The sequence below is a fragment of the Epinephelus fuscoguttatus genome, linkage group LG10 (assembly GCF_011397635.1).
Source record: "Epinephelus fuscoguttatus linkage group LG10, E.fuscoguttatus.final_Chr_v1".
In the NCBI taxonomy this organism is placed as follows: Eukaryota; Metazoa; Chordata; class Actinopteri; order Perciformes; family Serranidae; genus Epinephelus; species Epinephelus fuscoguttatus.
In genome coordinates this window covers 31,144,754-31,162,737 of record NC_064761.1, presented here as the reverse complement: position 1 = coordinate 31,162,737, position 17,984 = coordinate 31,144,754, and the positions used below count along the sequence as shown (strand labels likewise).

General features: G+C 41.6%; 1 protein-coding gene across 2 annotated transcripts in view; it reads left to right on the top strand.

The window, feature by feature from the left end:
* zgc:92140 (uncharacterized protein LOC447854 homolog) overlaps positions 1 to 8,092 on the top strand; it is a 670,238-nt gene extending 662,146 nt beyond the window's left edge. For both annotated transcript variants that reach the window (XM_049587263.1, XM_049587262.1), the window contains exons 4-6: positions 2,002 to 2,069; positions 3,946 to 4,006; positions 6,475 to 8,092. In XM_049587263.1, coding sequence (XP_049443220.1) covers positions 2,002 to 2,069; positions 3,946 to 4,006; positions 6,475 to 6,522 — 177 coding nt within the window. In that variant the 3' untranslated portion in view covers positions 6,523 to 8,092. The remainder of the gene's footprint in view (positions 1 to 2,001; positions 2,070 to 3,945; positions 4,007 to 6,474) is intronic.
* Positions 8,093 to 17,984: the final 9,892 nt, after the last annotated feature.

The following is a 17,984-nucleotide window of genomic DNA, read 5'->3' as shown; positions in this document are numbered from 1 at the left end:
TGTGAATATTTACACCCTTATCAACTTATTAAATGGCTGAAAAGTGCGGTAGACTGAAGTCAGGGAGGCCATTTGCTGATTTAGTAAATCGGGTCAGTCTCCCTGGCATCCTGTCAAGTAGTGAAACAATAACCAGTGCAGCTATAAATCCTGATTAAAAAACAGAAGCAGTGTCACACTTCCACTAATTTATATCACTGCAGCTCAAAAACTGGCCTTATCACAGTTACGGACCACAGCCAGGAGTGGAAACTTCTCATTCCCCTATCCTCTGAAACTTGAAGCAGCACTGGAAGAGCAGAGATTTCATGTGAACAAATCAGATAAGATGCTGCTTGAGTTAAACTCTGATGACGGCCACATGCAGAAGCATGTCAGCAGATCTGTTAGCCCACTGGTTAGAAATAAAATCAAAAAATGATAAAGACATGAGGTAACATGGGTGTTTTCCTGTTAATGTCTCCTGAGATGACAAACACACAGCTTGACTTGTGTATAAATAGGTTTTAACGGCTGTTGTCTTGAACGACGGCGTATTAGGGCCTTTGTACGTGAAAAAACAACAAGAAAAACACAGAGCCCAGGGAGATGCGTCATATTTTGAGGAAAAAAGCAAAATTTCTGAGATCAAAGTTGTAAATGTATGAGAAAAAAAGTAGAAGTTTCTGAGATTATAGAGTTGTACATTTGTGAGAAAAAAGTCAGAGATTCTCTAAAGTTAAAGTCTAAAATTTATGAGAAAAAAACCTGAAAAAATAGTAATTTTTTGGTCAAGGAACCACATTGCTTCACTTAGCAAGATTGGATCAACTTCATCACGCCACAGATGCCACTGGCACACCGAGAATCCCAGCAAACATTGAATGACCATTGCTTCATATCCAATCAAGGCGTCCCCTTATGGTTCGAAAATAGTTCCAAAATTAAAGTTGTGCTGTCGTTTGAGACGTTATCTGTCCACCCAGTGCTTTCGGGCTTATTCAGCTGTTGTGCTAAAGTTTAGATACACAGTGTGCATTCAGCAGCTTTATACATCCAAAAAATGATAACAATGAGTCAACTAAGTCTAAAACTAATAAGCCAATGTTGACTCACACAGGACATGAACTCCGGTGTGAGCCCAGTGCTTGACTCATTCATCGGCTACAGCTTCTTCCCTGTGTTGAACTCGTTGCTCCTCATTAAACTACATCATCTGATCTTTTGGCAGACAGCTCTGAAGGCATTTTTCTGATAAATTTATGACTTTAACCTAAAATATTTCTGAGTTTTTTTCTCTGAAATGTGTTACTTTATAATCTCACATATTTTTTTAGTTGTTTTTTTTTTTAATTTGTACTTTTTTTTTTTTTAAAACATAAATTTACCACTTTAATCTTAGAGTGTTTTCCCTCTTAATTTAACAACATTATTTTAAAATTTTGGATCTTTTTCTCAGAATATTACCCCCTCCTCAGGCTCTATATTTTATTTTATTTTAACCCAATATGGCCCTAACATGCATGCATAGTCTTGTTTTAAAATAGGACACATGGTATGTCATTTAGCTGAGTTTCTGGAAGGCTCTCACCACATTTTTATAGCAGCCAGGTAACCTCCAGCTCAGCCACAACATGTGGTTAGACCAGTATTTGTTTCCAACAACTTGTCATTACTGTAGGTGTTTCCTCTCAAAGTGGAATTCACACACATGCACAGTGAGTGGTGAGAGGTGCAGGCCACTGTAGAACAACATTAATCAGAGTTGATATATAACAGTTTTATTAGACCCACATACATCATACCTGTATGTGATGTCCTATGGCTGTTGTGCAGTGCCAGCAGGGTGAGGACGTAATTTAATAACACGGGTTTGACGTGTGCTTTCAGTGGTGTGGCTGTTTGCTGATAGGAGTTGTTTGTTTTTTGCCTGTTTTATCAGCTGATAATGAAACCTAATGGGATGTGTGTTTGTGTGTCTGTGTGTGTTTGTGTACGTGTCTATGTATGTGTGCCTTTCAGGAGAAGAGTAATGCGCAGTACAGGGGGAAACAGCAGAAAGAGGTGTCTTCAACAAACATCAAGTCTAAGTAAGTAGCCAGCAGCAGTCTGCACACTGAAATAAACGTCTGATATATGATCTGTTTATTATGGACAGCTTCAGTAACTTATACACTTGATGCAAATATTGTTAAAGGGTCAGTTCGTCCAAATTACACACAAAAAAACCCCCACACCTTCTCCCACTTGCATGTAGCGGTAGCCTGACAAATAGTTTTATTCAGGTAGTTCTATATGACATTTTTAGCAGCAGCATGTCTAAGTACGTTTACATGCACACTAATATTCCACTGTTATTACCAGCATGATGGTATTCTGAATTTGATACTGGTCGTATTCCAAATCAGACCTTATTCCAAATGAAGCATTTTCTGATTCTGTCATGCAGGATATGCCGCTATTATTTTGATTTGAGGAGCATTCTTCAAGAGTGTATACAGCGCATTCAGAATATGCATTTTAATTGGGCTTTTTACCGCACTTCATGAACTGACTTGAATTTGAATTTATTGAAAGGATAGCCCCTTGAGCTGTAGCTTCTCATTTATAAGGGGGTCCTCAAACACAAACACAGACAAAAACTGCATTCAATAACAAACAAACACAACAAATACACAGATACAGACAGCTTGCTCACCATCTCCCACCCACCCACACCCCCTGCCCTCAGCTGTCGTACAGGAAAATTAAAATTGGATACCATGGCCTTGATAGTCACGTAGCAGTTTACAGTATAACATTTTGAAAACATGAAGTACTGAAGCAGCGGAAAGAAGTGACAGATCTCAAGGAAAGAGGAAGATTACTCCAGACTTGCAAACAGTTTGCAAGGCTGCTTTTTCCCCCCATGTTAAAGAGTTTTTTTGGGGGGGTTTTTCCTTATCCGCTGTGAGATCCAAAGGACAGAGGGATGTTGTATGCTGTAAAGCCCTCTGAGGCAAACTGTGATTTGTGATATTGGGCTTTATAAATAAAATTGAATTGAACTGAAGAGATGCATGCCCAAAGAAAAGCCCACATTTCTGTTCACAAGGAGAAACACACCTACTTTTAAAGTCTTTCACAAACTTTTGTGAAAGACTTTGATATCAACAGGTTCTTGGATATGTGTAAATATTGTAATACTGACCGCCTCAAGAATGTGGTCGAAGGAATGAAAGAGGGGGACTGTGTTTGAATGGTCGAATAAGTCTGCCACTGGTGGAAAAAATCCTCGTACAAGCGACAGTCGTTCTACTTTTCCATATTTACTTTCAAGCTGTCATAATGTCATATACATTAAAAAGTACAGTGTACATTCAGTGTAATGACATACTCTTTGCCTTGGCTCTCTCTCAGCCCTTTTAACCTATAAATAATACAGTAAGTAAAACACAGACCTTGAGAATGAAACAATAGCAACATATAGTAAACATAAATAATAAATAATCCATAATAATCTGCGATAAACAACATGTTAGGACACGTTAATCGGAGTATGCACAGCTCCAACAGGAATATTAGTGTAATATGTTATTTGTCTCATTTTGTTATTGCTTTTCTTAATGTTTTCACACACATTGAGTTTATGTTTGTGTGTGTGTGTGTGTGTGTGTGTGTGTGTGTGTGTATGCAAACATATTGGTTGTTGGTGGCTGCACAGTATTTAGCTTTTGGATGAAAGACTGGGTTAATACTTTATAAAATAATTATTTAAATTCCTCCACAGCCTTTCTCACACTGCAGTGGGGATTGTGTGTGTGTGCGCGTGTGCGTGTGCATGTGTGTTTGTGCTGTGTGGGGGGTGTAATGGAAAATTCTCATGATGTATTTGTTGCCTCCCTTCTCCTCCTCGTCTCCATCCTCCAACTTCCTCTCCCCCTCCTTCTCGCTTTTCCATTTTTCTTCTCTTTCCTTCTCTCTCAGTATTCACACGTCAGAGAGCCAGCAGGAATTTTTCAGGATGCTGGATGAGAAGATTGAGAAGGTGAGGGGGGGCTGTGTATGTGCGTGTTTTCGGGGGGGTGGGCACGAACTGGGTCCCTGAGCGTTTAAAGAAACAGCTGGGTCTTAACATTTAAAGAGACAGGCTGTACAGCAACAACATCCATTAGTCCACATTGTCAATCTGCGTACGAGCTCAGCACTCGGCTCCACATGTGTGAGGGGGAGGAGGAGCAGGTCATCGCTGCAGTGATGATGAGCACTCACTACTCTTAAGTCTGCCACTTGAATCACACCAGTTGTTTCTGACTGTAGATGCTTTGGTGTGATGCATTTCATTTTTCAAGCCTGCCTTGAAACAAGCGAGGGTGTTTTCTGCAGCGGTGGGAGACAAACTCAGGTTCTTAAACTTGAGTGAATGTAGCAATATCACAGTGTAGAAATAACTGGTTATTTCTAGAGGTAAAAGTCCTGCATTCAAAATTTTGCTAATTATTACCTGAATTGCTGTATTAAATATTTTTGTATTAACGGTGAATGAAATGATTATGTATGCTGTAAAGCAGGTTGACCATATTAATGATCCTACAGTGAATGATTGCTCGATGGACCGTAATTTAGCACCTTGCAGCTCATTATTCTGGTTTTCTTTCCCGTTGATTTAAGTTCACTCTCACAGCTCTTATTAGCATAGCTTCTCATCTGTTCAGCATAAAAGCTGTGATGAACCCTGAGTACGCTACTTTCTCAGCATCAAACAGCAGACAGACAAAGTTAGCGACGAGCTGGTTGGCTTAGGCGATATCAAGGTATTACAGTTTACCAGGATATTTCGAAATTCCACAGGTATTTTTTCAGCACCTTCAAAAACACAGATACTCCTCTTTATATTAAACTGATATGGAGATGCTGTATTGAAGTGATGTATTGTAGTGCAGAGCGTATGCCACCAGAGGTCAATCTTTACTGGTGGAACAGGCAGCTGAGCTGATGGCGACTGTGAGTGGTGGGGATAATGTTACAGGACTAGTAACCAAAAAAAAAAAGCCTCGGCCCTTGCTTTGCTTGAGAGTATTGCCATATATAACTTTATATTGAGATGACATTCGTCGACTACAGAAGCAATTCATTAGCCACATGATGTTATTCAACACATGATCTTCATTCTGCCTGACAATGGGTCGGTATCAACCGCAGCAACAAGTGTCATCAGGTCCTCCAAGAAGAAGGGCACTTGTTTCCTATCTATTCCATATTCTGTGGGCCATAAGTATTTAAACCCAGTAAGACTAAGTAGGCCAGGTGCATATTAGAAACACAACTTTGTAGGCTAGACAATGACATACATGCTACAACGACTAATATCACCATCAGTGTTTACGTTTTTGTTGTTGTTTTTAACTCAAATACCGTTATGTACCGTCTTCCCTTGTGAAATGTCAGGGAGATATGAAGGTATGAAAAAATAGTTACCCCCAAAGCCTGCTACCTGGTGAGCAGAGTGGAGCATTTAGCAGCTAAAGAGCCAGATGTTAAAGAGACGGAGGAGACCAAAAACGGAACAAAAAGGGGAGTGAATATAGGACTGAAACACTGGATCTGCTTGATTTGTAAATATTCTCTTAAATATTTTTTTGTGTCTCACTCTGCATTAGTGCTTCTTCTATTAGTTTTAATTATGCATCAATCAGCCAATAATTAAAAAAGGACTATTTTATCCACAAAATATCAGAACACGATCTCATAAAGCCCAAGGATAAAGGATAAAAAAAGATATTCAATTTACTATCCCGTAAGATTGTTGCGAAGTGTTTGGCATTGTGCTTAAAAAACAACTCATTAATCCTCTGAACTGTTGCAGATTATTTAATCAACGATTGGTTACTTGACTAATCCTTTCAGCACTTATTTGCAAAGTAACTTCTAACTGTAGCTGTCAGATAAATCTACTGGAGAATCCAGTGTGTCTCAAATGTGTGGAAAATATTTTCATTTGAAATTTGGTGAATTAAATGTGTAAAGATCCATCAAATTGAAATGCAGCAGTTAAGAGGCTCAAAGAAGTATTTAGGCACCGCACTTTTTTGAAATGCTCTTTGTTACTTTCCACCACTGATTTGCAGTGTGCCACTGAGGCGGCCCGTGTTTTATATCCTTATTTAAATCCAGACAGCATGTAGAGTTAGACGAGCTGTTAGGCAAACTCTGGAGAGGAAATGAAGGCAGCTGAGTTAGCTCCTCATCATGATGGAAGAAACAAAACAACATAACTGCCCACCTGTCAGCACTTAACTGCCTCACACAGTATTTTCTACGCCAGTACCTGTGAATAGATGAGGGTTTGTTTAAACGTGACTTGAGTAACAGGTGCGTCGGGGGCTTTGCTGCATGCAGACGGTTCAGAGGGAGTCATTTAAAGTAGGTTATTACTGAGTGTACTTAACCAGAGTAGAAAAAAAAACCATGAAAATTATGCACATCTCATATTCTCTGTAATCCCTTTCTTTGCAGGGGCGAGACTACTGTTCGGAGGAGGAGGAGGAGGAAGATGGGACATAGCACAGAGGCCCCCATGATTCAGCCCCACAGAGAGCCTCACAGTGTGTGTGTGTGAATGCGTATGTGTGTGCTTGTGCGTGCCTGAGAGAGAGAGACAGAGTTGAATCAGTGTTTTACCAGTGAGGCGTTGATGTGACGGGACACTGTACGTGTTGGTATGAGCATGTGTGTGTTTTTGAACGTATGGCAAAGATAGTATTTTAATCGAAAGAGAAAGAGTGAGAGAAGTGAGAAAGAGACAGAGAGAGAGAGAGAGAGAGAGAGAATGGGATAAAGAACACTTTCCTCAGAGACTCCAGCCCTCCTCTCTTAGCTCCTCACCCCTTCAGGCCCCTGAGCGGACAGATGGAGGTGGCGGAGCGATGAAGGGACGGACAGACGAAAGGAGGGAGAGATGGAGGAGGACGTGATGAGAAAGGACACAGTCGGTCAAACAGAGTAATCTCCTCAAGAAGGACAGCAGCAGCCCCTCATTCCTCCATCTGTCCCTCTGTGTCTATCCGTCTGCACCTCCGTGGTCCGATCCTGAATATTCAACCCCTGCAATTGGACAAAGGAACTCCCAAATATGGAAGCCCAGTAAGGACAAATGTTTCAGTGGGTGTGTGGAGGACTGAGAGACACAAGAAGGCAGGAAGTGCAGGGAGGAGAAGATGGTGAAGGCAGAGGAGTTACGTAACACCACCAGGATCCACACTGAACTTTATGGCCTGCCTACCTACAGCCAGGCCGGTCTGGGCCATGAGGGACTGAGAGAATGGGTGAGGGCGGGTGCGGGACGAAAGAGTGATAAATTTGTGATATTTTAATAAGAAAGTTTAGGGAGCGAGCTGGTGATTTAGAAACTCTAAACTCCTCCTGCCTTCTGAAGTCAAGGACCTTTTTTTTTGTTTGTTTTTTATTCTGTTCCACAGACACTCGTTCAGTTATTTTTCCCCCTTTTCAAATGTTCTTTTCTTCAGTTTGTTTTACTCTTGGCTTCCTTCGTAGTGTATCATCATCATCTTCATCAATGTCATTATCCTCCTCGTCACCACAGCAAGCAGACTGAAGCTGCGTTAATTCAGAGCATCTGTGTCTCAACCCGATCCATCCTCCTTCATATACCATGCCACTGCAGATCCTATCTGAAACACACACACACACACACACACACACACACACACAGTCTTTTATTGTACATATCGTAGCACACGCTCATTCCAACACGACCCAGCATGTACATATAAACCACACACACACACACACACACACACACACACACACACACACACACTGTATCCCTTTCATTTCACCAGCAGACTGTCATGTGCATCAATCAGAGGTATTCTGTAAAGCTATGTTTCTGCTTTGATTCAGTGTTCACACACACACACACACACATACACATCCATACACACTCTGGCACTTAAGCAGAACATCAGGGCTGAGCTCAAGGGGAGGATTCGTGGTTGCCGTGTAGACACAGACCTGATCACATATTTTTTGTTGTCATCTTTACCGGATACTTCCTGTTGTATTATTTTGAATACTTTTTTTCTATTAAAAATAAAAACGAAGAAGCTCTTAATGCGCGTGGCATCTTAGTGTGTGTGTGAGTGTGTATAGCTGAGTAATGGAGCGCCGTCACGCTGGCAGTGTACTGTGGAGTGTGATGTCAGTCTATTTTCCTGTGGTCATGCTGCCTAAAGCCGTGCAGTCAGAGCAGATTGACTCACAGCACCAAGACAGCGTTATGCCACCTGCTGGCAGAATATCAGTACTGCAGTCTGGTAGGCAATATGTTCATTGTCTCACTTTAAACTACAATAATTCTGAAAATAAAACTAATTAAAGCTGCACTAAACATTTTTATATGCAACTGAAAATGGACATTATTTTTGCTTTAATTTATCATAATGAAGTCAATGTTGATTGGACAATTTAATAGATGTAGGATAATGACACCATTCGTGTTTAGTTTGGTTTCCTTTAAGCTTTGCTTTCCATTTGCAATTCCATCTGTCTCTGAGTGGGTATAACTGCAGTTGGAGGAGCTACGTGACTCGCCCACCTTAATCTAAAAGTCAGTCTACTATCAGCCCCCTTAGCTCCTGAGCCTGGAAGCGGAAGTCCCGACAAAATTGCTATGTTTGCGATGAGCTAGCTGTGAAGTACACTGCTCAGAAAAATTAAGGGAACATTTAAATCACACATCAGATTTCAATGAGCAAATTATTTAAGTTGAAAATCTTTACTGATGTACATTGTATAATTAGTTGAGGACAAAATGATGTAACAACGGCCAGTTGAAACCAAAATCATCAACCCACTGAGGGCTGCATTCAAAATCACACCAAATATCAAAGTAAAAAATTCAAATCAGGCTGATCCTGATCCAACTTGAATGAATTTTATCACAACGACTCATAATGTGACTCAGTAGTGTGTATGGCCCCCGCGTGCCTCAGTACACTCCCAAAAAATGTCTGGGCATGCTCCTGGTGAGTCGGCGGATGGTGTCTCCTCCCAGACCTGGATCAGAGCATCAGTGAGCTACAGGACAGTCTGTGGAGGTACTTGGCGGTGTCAGATGCCCCGATACAACAAGAGGGCCAGTCAGTGGCATCAATGCCTTTGTCATCCAGGAGCTGCCTACACACTTGGGTCACATGAGGCCGGGTGTTGTCCTGCACCAGGAGGAACCCAGGGCCTGCTGCACCAGCGTAAGGTCTGACAGTCACTCTGAGGATTTCATCCTGGTACCTATAACAACAGTCAGGGCACCATTGGTTAGGACATGGAGGTCTGTGCAACCCTCCAAGGATATGCCTCCCTAGACCATCACTGACCCACCACCAAACCGATCATGCTGGATGATGTACCAGGCAGCATAACGTTCACCACCGCATCTCCAGACTCTTTGCTCAGCGTGAACCTGCTCTCATCTGTGAAGTGAACGTGGCACCAATGCGGGACCTGCCTATTCTGGTGTTCTCTGGTGAATGCCAACCCAGCTGTGAGCACAGGTCCCACTAGAGGACATGGGGCCCTCATGCCACCCTCATGGAGTCTGTTTCTGACAGTTTGGTCAGAAACATGCACACCAGTAGCCTGCTGGAGGTCATTTTGTAGGGCTCTTGCAGTGCTCCTCCTCACCTAAAGGAGCATACCGGTCCTGCTGCTGGGTTCATCCCCTTCTACAGCCCTGTCCAGCTCTCGTCGTGCAATGGCCGGTCCCCAGGTATCTCTTCCTGCTTCTGAGACTGTGCTGGGAGAGACAGCAAACCTTCTTGCGACCACACATGTGCCATCCTGGAGGAGCTGGACTACCTTTGCAGCCTGATTGGGCTGCAGGTACCACCTCATGCTACCAGTAGTGACAAGGACACTAGCAGAACACAAAGCTAGAGAAGAATCAGCCAAGAAGAATAAGGAGAGAGGAACTGTCTGTGGACACCACATGTACATAAAACCATTCCTTTTTGGGGGGGTGTCTTGCTTTTGTCTCTCCATTGCACCTGTTGTCACTTTCATTTGCACCAAAGCAGGCCCACAACTGCTCTGTTGGGTTCAAGCTCCACTATGTCAAACATAGTGGAGCATTTAGCAGTGAAAGAGCCAGATATTTCCCTCCCTGTTGTTTTGTATCTGTTTGATGTGTAAACTGCATGTTGGCAAACAATATGTTAATAATAATAATAATCAATCCTCCAAGTGACCAAAAAATAAGTTATTGCAGGTTTAAACTAATAATCGAGAATTATAAACACAACAAAACATGTAACAGAGGAACTTGTGGGTTATTATTAGTAATAATTTATTGTTTTATGGCTCTTTATGAGAGTGTGCATGCAGGGAAATGATAAGATAAACAGAAATCATAAAAAGCTTCCTCAGTGAGTTCAATATCTAACTGGCAACATTCAATCAAACATGGAGAAACTCATTATAGAGCAATAAATAATAATGGTAATCCATCATAATAAATAATGACACTGATGATTTGTCCCTACAAAAACGAATTGCGTGATAATACTGCCAACAACTGAGTAACTCTCTCTTCACAAATGACTGCGTGATGTGTTATAAAACGTAGTATATAAAATCCAATAGTGCTGGATCGATATCTGCCCCAAGGCTCAGCCTAATGTGCACCCTGTGGGACTGGACGCCATCATGCTCTGAGTGAGTGTCAGCGGTTAACTTGATTACCACATCATGAAAGGAACGCTCAGTAGTCTGGTTGTTTCTTTAATAGCTGCACCCAACTGTCTCTCTGCAACACATAACACACACGCACACACACACACTCCTTCCTTACCTCGCATGACTCACTTGCAGGGGCACATAAGGTTACAATCAGCAGCCACTGTGCACATCACCACGGTGAAAGGATCCCTGTGGGCCAGTGCTCGCAGCAAGGCTCCCCCCACACAGAGAAATAAATGTGTGTTGGGAGGCAGACAGAGAGAGAGAGAGAGAGAGGGGGAGGTGGGCGAGGGAAGAGCGAGAAATTAAAACGAGGGAGTTGGGAGAGTGAGAATTTGGGAGGGAGAGAGCCAGGAAGAGACGGATGTTGCCCGTTAACCTCAGACAGGAATATAGGCAAGAAAATGTTCTTTCCACCCTGACGTAAGTACCAATAAAGAGCCCACTCCTCCCTGCTTTGTGTGTGTGTGTGTGTGTGAGAATTAGAGCCCAAAGTGTGAGAGTTCTTATTAGGGTACAACATGTTCTTGGCTGCTGGTGTGATTAAAGTCCAAATCCTTAAATAAATCTGAGCCAAATTCACATTCATAACTGAAAATTTGTCTCAATGATGAAACATCAGTTGTTTGTTTGGCATGAATAAGAATATCTCTGCAGCATTTGTGGCTTCTGAAACACGAATAACTTGGATTTAGTTGGTGCCTGGTGTTAAGCGATATATTAAAAGACCTGCCAGTCAAACTGGAGGTGATAACAGGTTCCTGTGTTTTGGATTGTGCTGCTGGAATGGCCCTTATGTTTATATTTGGATCACAGATTGGGCCTTTCAGCACGAATCTTGCAGCTTGCATAAGGCATCCAGTGTCACACATCAAAACCATGCAGTGAAGACAAGAGAGAAGGGTTTGGAGTTTAAATTGTATGCTTTCTTAGGGATATATTCTCCATGTTTTTACTGTTTCTTCCTCATTATGATACAATTTATCTACGTTCTTATTTACATTACGTGGTAAAGCAAACTCAGTTACTAAGATGATGAGCATTAAAATAGATTTTTTAGTTTTAATACGTATTTAACCGTCTAGACTGGCCGGAAAAAGACAGTAATTTAGCTTTAGCCACGGATAAGTGTGACGGTAATCCAAATACACCCATTGTGGTTTGATTTTTACGTCACTTTTTGGTTGTTCCCACAAGTTTGAGAAAAAAAAACATTGCTCACCCAGACAGTGAGCAGTGTCCAGCACCTCAGACAAAGCTGAGGTACTGGAGCTGTAAAACCATCAAAATGAATGGAAAAACATTGGTGTGGATGTCTTCTCTGTGCAGAAATCTTTAAAGATTTTAAGATGCTTTTTCTCCCCACAAATTCCCATCTTTTGGCAGCCCCATGGGGTGAACAAAATACCACCACTGACCCAAAATAACCACATAAGACATCTTTAAAACACTCAAATCCATGGGATCTATTGACAAATAAATAAGCAAACAAGACAACAAAAATCCCACTCTGAGAGGCAGCAGGACCAGCAGTCTCCACACCAGAGGCTTCTCTCCTCTGCTGCTGGCACAGGAGCTCTTAAGCACTTCCTCCATGCCAGGTGCAATGCACCTCGTTAACTAATGCAGCACACCTGGGCAGATCTACAGTGGAGGGAAAAGGGACAGTGGCACAGAACACATAGAGCCGAAACAGCTTTTAGAAGAGAACACTGTTGTAGCAGACCGTCGTTCACATGGAAGAGAATTGCAGAGAGTAGGGCCATGATGACTAAAAGCACCATGAGCTGATTGAGAGTTGATTTTAGATACAATGGTTAAACCTTTATTTGATGATCTAAGGGGAACCATTAAAACATTTAAACACAATGAGAAGTATTTTAAAATTCTTTGTTTTATTGGGAGCCAGTGAAGAGAAGATAAAATAGGAGTTATGTTCTCAGAGTATAAGTGTAATAAGTAATGTAACTATTTTAATTACTTCATCAAAGTGATGTAACTTGTTACATTTGATTACTTTTCCAATAAATGTTTTAAACTAGGCAATAAGGCTGCAAACATCTGGAAACAGGCTATGCCAAAAGAAGGTTCTCTGCATGGGGAGAAGATGCACAGCAACAGAATGAATATTGCATTCTACATACAAGAATATATTCGGATGTAACCCCTTTGTAATCATCAACATGTTGATTAGTGCATGTCATTTAATTATTTTTTTTTCACAGTAACTGTAATTACATGTAACTGCAGGTAGCTAGTTACTCCCAACACTGCTTGTGAGGTACAACAGACATCAACAAGCACAACAAAAAAGTACAAAAAGTGAGAGGAAAAGAGACTTGGAGACAAATAAAACTGAACTACATGCAAGTTTTGAGCAAAATTTTGCTAAGAAATAATGTTTGTGTGTGAGTAAATGTGCTGTAAGAGTGAAACTTTGGTGCAGTTTCGCTCTTACAGCACATTTACACACACACAAACATTATTTAGGAGCAGTAAAATGTTCCTGGCTGGTTGGTGAAACAGCTGAATTAACAAAAACTGTGTCAATCTAATATCTAACACACTCAAAGTATTGGTGAGATTTCAATTTCATGAATCAAAAAGGCTTGTGTTACTTCTTTTATACTGGCAGGTTTATATAACGATGGGAAAAAATGGTTCTCTTCTACAGCAGTTTTAAACGACTGTGTGTGTGTGTGTGTGTGTGTGTGTTTACATGTAAACGTTGCCCACGTAGAGAGTGTGAGTCAACTCTGAGAGGCAAAGGGATGGATCCCTGCCTGGATGCCCAGCAGGCCTTTGCTTGGTGTGTTAACTCTCTCCAGCAGTTCCTTGCTGCCTAATACCCACTTTGGAGTAATCTACCTCTTGTAGCTCTGCACATATTCATTTAGAAATGTGGCAGCCAGGCCATGTAACCATCTTGCTCTCTCTCAGTGTGGAGAAGTATAGATTTTTCATTCATCTATTAGCACAAGAACTACAGTATATTCTTGTGTCTCTAAAGTCGGCCCAGCTGCTGCTCTTTCTCTGCTCCCCATCCATTTGTATGTAAAGCCTCTCCATGCAGATCCATACTCTGGATTACCTTGGCAAAGAAGCAAATCACATGAGGGGGAGGCCAAGGCTTTAGGAAGGTAGAATTGAATGCATTTGCATTCATGCCACACATCCACAAGAAATGACCTACTTAAATCCCAGGAAGCTAATTGAACAGTGTACACACACCATATTTTATCTATGAACAATTATGCAACTGTCTGGATGCATCTAATCAATGTGGAGAGCACAATGTGACAATATTGGAGATTGTTTGTGAATTCCCTGCATCCCTGAAGTGACCAGCAGAGTATTGAAATGGATCACGAGAGAGCCTGAATGCTTTATGGTTCTGCACTTGTATTGTGTTTTACTGCAGTCTGCCAAATTCACATTAGCTGAGCAAGCAGCAGTCAGCGCCCGGAGCAAGCCTGGTGACTTGAGCCCAGTGGTGCTGAGGAGACTGTGGCCGTGCAGCAGTGTCAGGAGTTATTTTGTGACACAGTCATTTCAATCATCTGACCAGGATGAGTGTCTTTCTCTCACACTGTCTGGACCCAAGTTCCCAAAAGACAAGAGAGTGTATATGCTTGACTGAATGTGTGAGTGTGAGAAATAGAGAGGAGGACTCTCCAAGGATAAAACAAGAGCACCATCTGCTGGTTCCAGCGTCTCCTTGACGCTGGCACATATTATGCGCATGCACAGGGGCTCCTTCAGAGAGCTCTCTGCATGATCAAGCACTATCTATTAGAGCAGTACATCACCCTGACAGCCCTGAAGGAGGCATGAAGTCCAAAACCACCCACCCAGACACACACACACACACACTTAGACACACTCACACATAAATCAGCTCAATGGAATTACAACGAGAGTGCAGGCTTTTCCTCTCCTCAAATCACTTGTTTCCACTGAGCCTCAGCAGACTGCTGTGTAAAACTACAATTTTATGTGCTGTGCCTATAATATCTCATGTTTGAGGCTCATAGCTGTGTGTTTATGTTTATTAACTTTCCATAATGTTACAGCAGAAAACAGCGTGAGCTCACCATCTGTCTCTTTTAAATTAACCTCATGAAGAAGTGCCACAGTCCTTTTAGCTGTCTACATTTTTTCATGCCTACTTTTACAAAAAAATTACAGCATATGGTACATATTTATCCTGGAGTTTTCTGTGTGACATAGTTTTCTATTTATTGAACCTAGTTATAAAGGATTTACCCTGCTATTTAAAGCGTATAGCTACGCTTTGCCTGCAACCACAGCTTAACAAACCCAAAAGCTTGGCAGTCTTTAATTTATCCCAAACATAACTTTAAAAAAAATGATACAGTTCTGGTCAATCTGTCATCCATACTTCAGTTACACAGGGACAAATGGCTGCATGTCAAGTAGGCAACCAAAATTACAAACTAGATGTTTTTCTATGACAGAAGAGGGAGTGCACGAGCCATTTGAATAATGAAAATGTATCGTGGACTGCCCTGGTGTTGAAGCCTGACACTGGGCCAACGGGGTGAGGCTGTTTTTTAGAGATGTGCAGAGTGACTAACACAAGAGATAAAGTTTAAGTTTGGTCGTTTTCATTTTATTTCAGCTTGAAGGCTAAACATTTACAGTCCGGTTGGACCAGAGTATGACCCCAGAAGTTACTGTTTATGTGCGTCTGAGCAGATCTCAACACGGGCAGAGCCCCCCTGTCAGCTAGACTGCTGATGATCCTGATCTATGACCTTTGTTTCAAACAGCTGTGTGCAGGAATACAAGCTTCACTGCATGTTTAAAGGGTCAGAAAATGTTCCCTGGGCAAAGTTTTTTGTGCATTTTCAGTGTCTGGGGGTTCAGGTTTGGGCAAGTGTGTGTGTGGGAAGATTTTATTTTTTTAAACAGCCTAACTGTATCTGGGAAAGCACTAGAGGGAGCTCATGGATTACCCGCACAGATGGAAATCACCACTCTCCTCTCTGTCCGTCTCTCCTCTGCAGTGACTAAGAGCATCCAACAACGGAGAACATGGCAGAGTACTCTCATTACCTCAACTGGGAGGGAAAACATTACCAAGTGGCAGAGATCCTAGCTTAAATAAACACATTGAGTCGAGACAGGGACAGAAGTAAGCCGGCTTTGCCCGTCTGTCTGTGTTGTGACTGCACTATAATCAAAAAAGGTTACCTAAGGGTTACTGTAATCATATAAGAACATGTAGTATGATATTATAAGATAATGGATGCCAACTTTTGGAGCTGGAGGTATATATTTGTCTGACAGTTTCCGATGGACTCTAGCAGTACAGCTTATGTACAGCAAATGTCTGATGCTGTGGAAAGTTTGGAAAGTCTCTGAAGTGTTTTGGCGCAACTTTAGTTAAATGTTTGTGTCATATTGGTTTGGCACATTTTCTTCTGTCATACTCTAGTAAGATGATGCGTTTAGGTACTGTGAGTGTTTAGTGTTTAATGCCACTGAGAGTTAAACATTGTCCTCGGAAAGCTTCTTTCGCAGATAGTGTGTTCATGTGAATTCATGCATACTTGAAGATGTGAAATGTACCTTATGTTTTCTGTCTGCATGTTTTTTTTGTTGTTGTTTTTTTTTACCTTTTACCTTTCTTTTATATCTTTCTTTTTAATTGTCTCACTTGTCTTGGTTTGTTACAATTTCCAGTACTTCTCAATATTTTAGATTTCGCTGTCAACCCAAAAAACAAAGTCATTTTATCTCAGTTGAGTAAAAGATACCAAAAACATCCCTTTAATTAAGGGAAATCATGTTGTCACTGTCCTGCGAAAACAATGCATCTCCACAACTTTTCACAGGCTCGGTTTTGAGCTTTGTGACAATGTTTTTGTTGTTGTTTTAAGATAATCCAGCGGGTTTCTAAATGGTTTATTTAGAGGAAGGCAAAATGCAAAATCACCAAATTTGGAGGTTTTCTGTTGACAGTAATGAATGTTGTCATTGTGTATTTTGTTTTTGTACAGTTTCATATAATGCAACTCCCTCTTTTGTGTCGTCTGCACTATTCATTCCTTTTTGGGTCACACCTTATTGCAGGGATTCTCAACTTGCTTTGCCGAGGTGCCATCCACCCATCTATCCATCCATCCATCCATTTTCATCCACTTATCCGAGGCTGGGTCGCACCCCAAAATATCCCTCTCACCGGCAACACTTTCCAGCTCCTCCTGAGGGACCCCAAGGCGTTCCAAGGCCAGATGAGATATGTAATCCCTCCAGCATGTCTTGGGTCTGCCCTGTCTACCAGTGGGACATGCCGGAAACACCTCCAGTGGGATGCGCCCAGGAGGCATCCTGATCAGATGCCCGAACTACCTCAACTGACCCCTTTGACATGAAGGAGCAGCGGCTCTGACAGGAAGCCAGGGGCCAATTGCAGCAGCTCTGCACAGGTTATGTGTATGCAGGAGCATTTCTAGGATTTGAGAACATATAGTGCCTGGGCCAGACCTCTGAAGGGGTCCAGGGCATCCTTCCTATACTATTTTTTTTTTAATAAACAAGCTCTATGTTAATGTTTTTTTGTTTTGTTTTTTTAAGCACTCTGGCACTTTATCTACATTTAAAGTACAAAAAACAATCCCCAGTGTGAGTCAGTTTATTTTCATTGTGAATTAGGAAGTGGTAGGGGGGCCATCTGGCACCCTACTGCAGGCCAGACTTGGCTCGTGGGCTGTAAGCTGAGCATCACTGCTTTAATGTAACCCATCCCCTAGCTAGTATTAATAAGAATATACTACACTATAATGTACCTTACATTCTTAAGGTTAAATTAAAAATTTTACCCCTTAATGAAATTCATAAAAACTTTTGCTACTGTACAGTTTTGTAGGGCACATAAGCTTCTATTAAAAACACATTAATAGGTGCAGCAGTCTGACTGAATGTTGATGTCAGAGATGATGACTTCATGGTGCTCTGCAGCATCCAAGAGTCTGTCACGGGCGAAGGCATTGGAAAAGGAAAGAAGCATGCAGGAAGTGGTAGAACTGAGGAGGAGGAACAGACATGGACCAACAGGTTGCAGACAGGCATCATGGGTAATGATTTGGAACATGGTGTCCTTCTACCACATTTTGTTGACACATTTTGAATTAAAGTACAAACAGAAACACCCATGTACCAGCCAGTATAAATTTAAATAGTGGTTAATGTGTTATGAGCCATTTTTGATTTTATTATGTTTACATAGTTTATTATTAGTGGGG